Raw genomic sequence first — 2,938 nt, forward strand, 5'->3', positions numbered from 1 at the left:
GATGATGATGTTGACGATGATGATGATGTTGACGATGATGATGATGATGACGATGATGACGATGATGATGATGATGATGATGTTGGTGATGGTGATGGTGATGATGATGATGACGATGATGATGATGATGATGTTGGTGATGATGGTGATGATGATGACGATGATGATGATGTGGGATTTTTCTGCCATACCTGGAGGACTTCCTGTCTTTCTTCTTCTTGTGATGCTTGAACTCCAAACTTCTGCTCTTTAAACATTCTCTCTGCTCTCTCAAACCTTTCTGCTCGCGCTCAGAACTCGTCTCTTTGCTCGGATCAAACCTCCACTTGCAAACTTCTCTGCTGGCTTACGAGTCATTTTCTGCTCGCGCTTGGAACAGAAAGGTACCGTCACCTGGCAACCTCTCAGCCAATAGAATGCACGTGTTGTCCGGGTGCGTTTGTTTCCTTCCAGTGGGTGAGCCAGCGCTCCCGCCCGGTGCCACCTACAGTCAGAATTTGAAGTAGCAAGGGTTGCCATGGCGACTGGTGAGCCTTGATCAATATCTACTCGGTTTTATGTGATTTATTTGCAATGTGGACACAGAGTGAAACGTGTCTGCTCCGCTCTGACTATTGGTGAAGGTTAGCATGACTGGCTGCAGAGCTGAGGAAGCAGCAGAAGCTAATAGCTGCTAATAGTAGCTAATAGCCGCTTTCGCTGCTCGCTCAGGACAGACAGGCTGCGGTCCGGCGGCAGAGCGCAACCTCTCAGCTATTGGCTGAGAGGTTGCCAGGGGACGGTACTTTTCTGTTCCAAGCGCGAGCAGAGGCAAGTTCTGAGCGCGAGGAGAAAGATTTGCGAAAGCAGAGTGAATATTTAAAGAGAGCAGAAGTTACAAAAACATGAAGTCCTGCGTTCAGACCGACAGTGTGTGCTCTCCAGTTATGGCAGAAAATGACCCCATAGATGATGTCCAGCCTTCCTCCCTCATGCTGTCTCCTGTTCTCACCTGTTGCAGGTAAAGAGGAGCTGCCATGTTGGCCTCCTCCATCTCCTCCTCAGTCCTCCTCTTCCTCCTCCTCCTCCTCCCTCCTGCCCACCCTGCAGACGCCTCCATGCAGTGGGTGAAGCTGGAGGGCTCCCCCCTCTCCCACCTGCTGCTGGACCCGAGCGTGGGGCAGCTGTTTGTGGGCGGAGTCGACCACCTGTATCAGCTGACCTCTGACCTGGAGGTAATGTCACACGTTAAAACCGGCCCTCTCCTGGACTCTCCGGACTGCCTCCCACCAATCGTTGCTCAGGACTGCCCCTCGGCCACGCCCACTCACAACCATAACAAGCTGCTGCTTCTGGAGGCGGGGGCGGAGCCAAGGCCGGGGGCGGAGTCAGGAAGCCTGATTGTCTGTGGTTCACTGTTCCAAGGAATCTGTGAAAAGCGGTGAGTCCCAGTCTGGTTCTGGTCCTGGTTCTGGTTCCACTCTGGTCATAATGAGCAGTTGAGTGTCCAGATCAGTGTGTTGACCTCTGACCCCAGCCTGGTCTCATGTCTCTGCAGGAGTCGGTCCAACATCTCTCAGCTCATCTATCGGACCTCCAACCCCGTTGACACTCAGTACGTCGCTGCCAATGACCCTCGGATTTCCACCGTCGCCGTGGTGATAACCACCCAGAGCAAACAGGAAGCGGGCATGCCCGGCGGCGAGCTGCGCCTCCTGCTGGTTGGTCGAGGCTACACCAGCCGGGGTCCTGGGGACATCCCGCCAATCACAACGCGGCGCCTGCACCCGGTGGCTCCGCCCCGCAGAGCCTTCTCCCAGGAGGAGGAGCTCGGAAAACTCGTCGTGGGAAGTTACTCTGAATACAACAACCACTTCGTGAAGGCTGTCGCCCATGGCAACCACGTCTACTTCCTGTTCTCGCGGCGGGACATGAGGCACACGAAGGAGTACAGGACCTACGCCTCGCGGCTCTGCGCCTCCGACCGCAGCTTCTACTCCTACGTGGAGGTGCCGCTGCTGTGCCGCGGCGGCTACAACCTGGCTCAGGGGGCGTGGCTAGGAGACCTGTCAGGTACACCGGCGCTGTTTGTCGTCATGGCAGCAGGGCAGGCGTCCACGCCCATAGCAACGAGCCGCTCGGCGCTCTGCGTTTATACGATGAAGGACCTGGACGCCACGATGCGGCGGGCGCAGGAAGTGTGCTACACGGAGGGAGGACTTGATAGCAGTGGGCAGGAAGAGGCCTACATCGAGTACGCCGTGTCATCCAAGTGTCTGAAACTCCCGAAGGTAAAAGTGCTGCTCCCCCTGGTGGTGAGACTTGAAAACGTCTTTCAGCCTGCATACACCTGTTTCCTAAAAACTGTTTCAAAGCTGCAGTGGGGAAACTTATGCTAATAGCAGAGCTAATTTTTAGTTCAGGCTTTTCCTGAATTAGCTTTTATGGATAAACTCTAAAGCGCTCGTTAGCGGCAGTTTCATGAACTTTCATGTGAATAAAGTTCAACGTGTGTTGAGGTTTTGGTTATCAACACTTCATGCTCTTATTTTGAAGCAGTGCCGTTTCCTCTCCACCCGTTCTATACCCAGAATGCATCTGTTATACAGTGAACAGTTTAACATCTACCTATGTCCTACATGCTTTCTGACTGAGTGGAGCTAATTGTTAGCTTTGTGCTTTAGCATTTTTGCAATATTTAAAAACATTTAGCCCACCCACAATGCATTGCTGAACAGTAACCAGTTTAAAATCCACATCCTGTCCTGTTGCTTTCTGACCAGAGCTCTGCCGGGTCTGTTTGGCAAAATCAGCAGAAGAGGTAGCAAACAAGTGTCTGTTCCAAAGGATCATGGGAGAAAAGTCTCCTGGTCTTTAGCCTAAAGAGAAATCCTCCAACCGCAGCACATTGCATTCTGGGTAAATCCAACCAAAGCTAACATGCTAGCCTAGCGCTAGC

At 52.8% G+C, this 2,938-nt stretch overlaps 1 protein-coding gene across 1 annotated transcript in view; it reads left to right on the top strand.

Moving 5' to 3' along the window:
• plxnb3 (plexin B3) overlaps positions 1-2,938 on the top strand; it is a 46,299-nt gene that overhangs the window by 27,264 nt on the left and 16,097 nt on the right. The window contains exons 3-4 of the mRNA XM_017303208.1: positions 1,001-1,420; positions 1,538-2,270. Of these exons, the coding sequence (XP_017158697.1) occupies positions 1,017-1,420; positions 1,538-2,270 (1,137 nt within the window). The 5' untranslated portion in view covers positions 1,001-1,016. The remainder of the gene's footprint in view (positions 1-1,000; positions 1,421-1,537; positions 2,271-2,938) is intronic.

The sequence above is a fragment of the Poecilia reticulata genome, unplaced genomic scaffold (genome assembly GCF_000633615.1).
Source record: "Poecilia reticulata strain Guanapo unplaced genomic scaffold, Guppy_female_1.0+MT scaffold_212, whole genome shotgun sequence".
Taxonomy (NCBI): domain Eukaryota; kingdom Metazoa; phylum Chordata; class Actinopteri; order Cyprinodontiformes; family Poeciliidae; genus Poecilia; species Poecilia reticulata.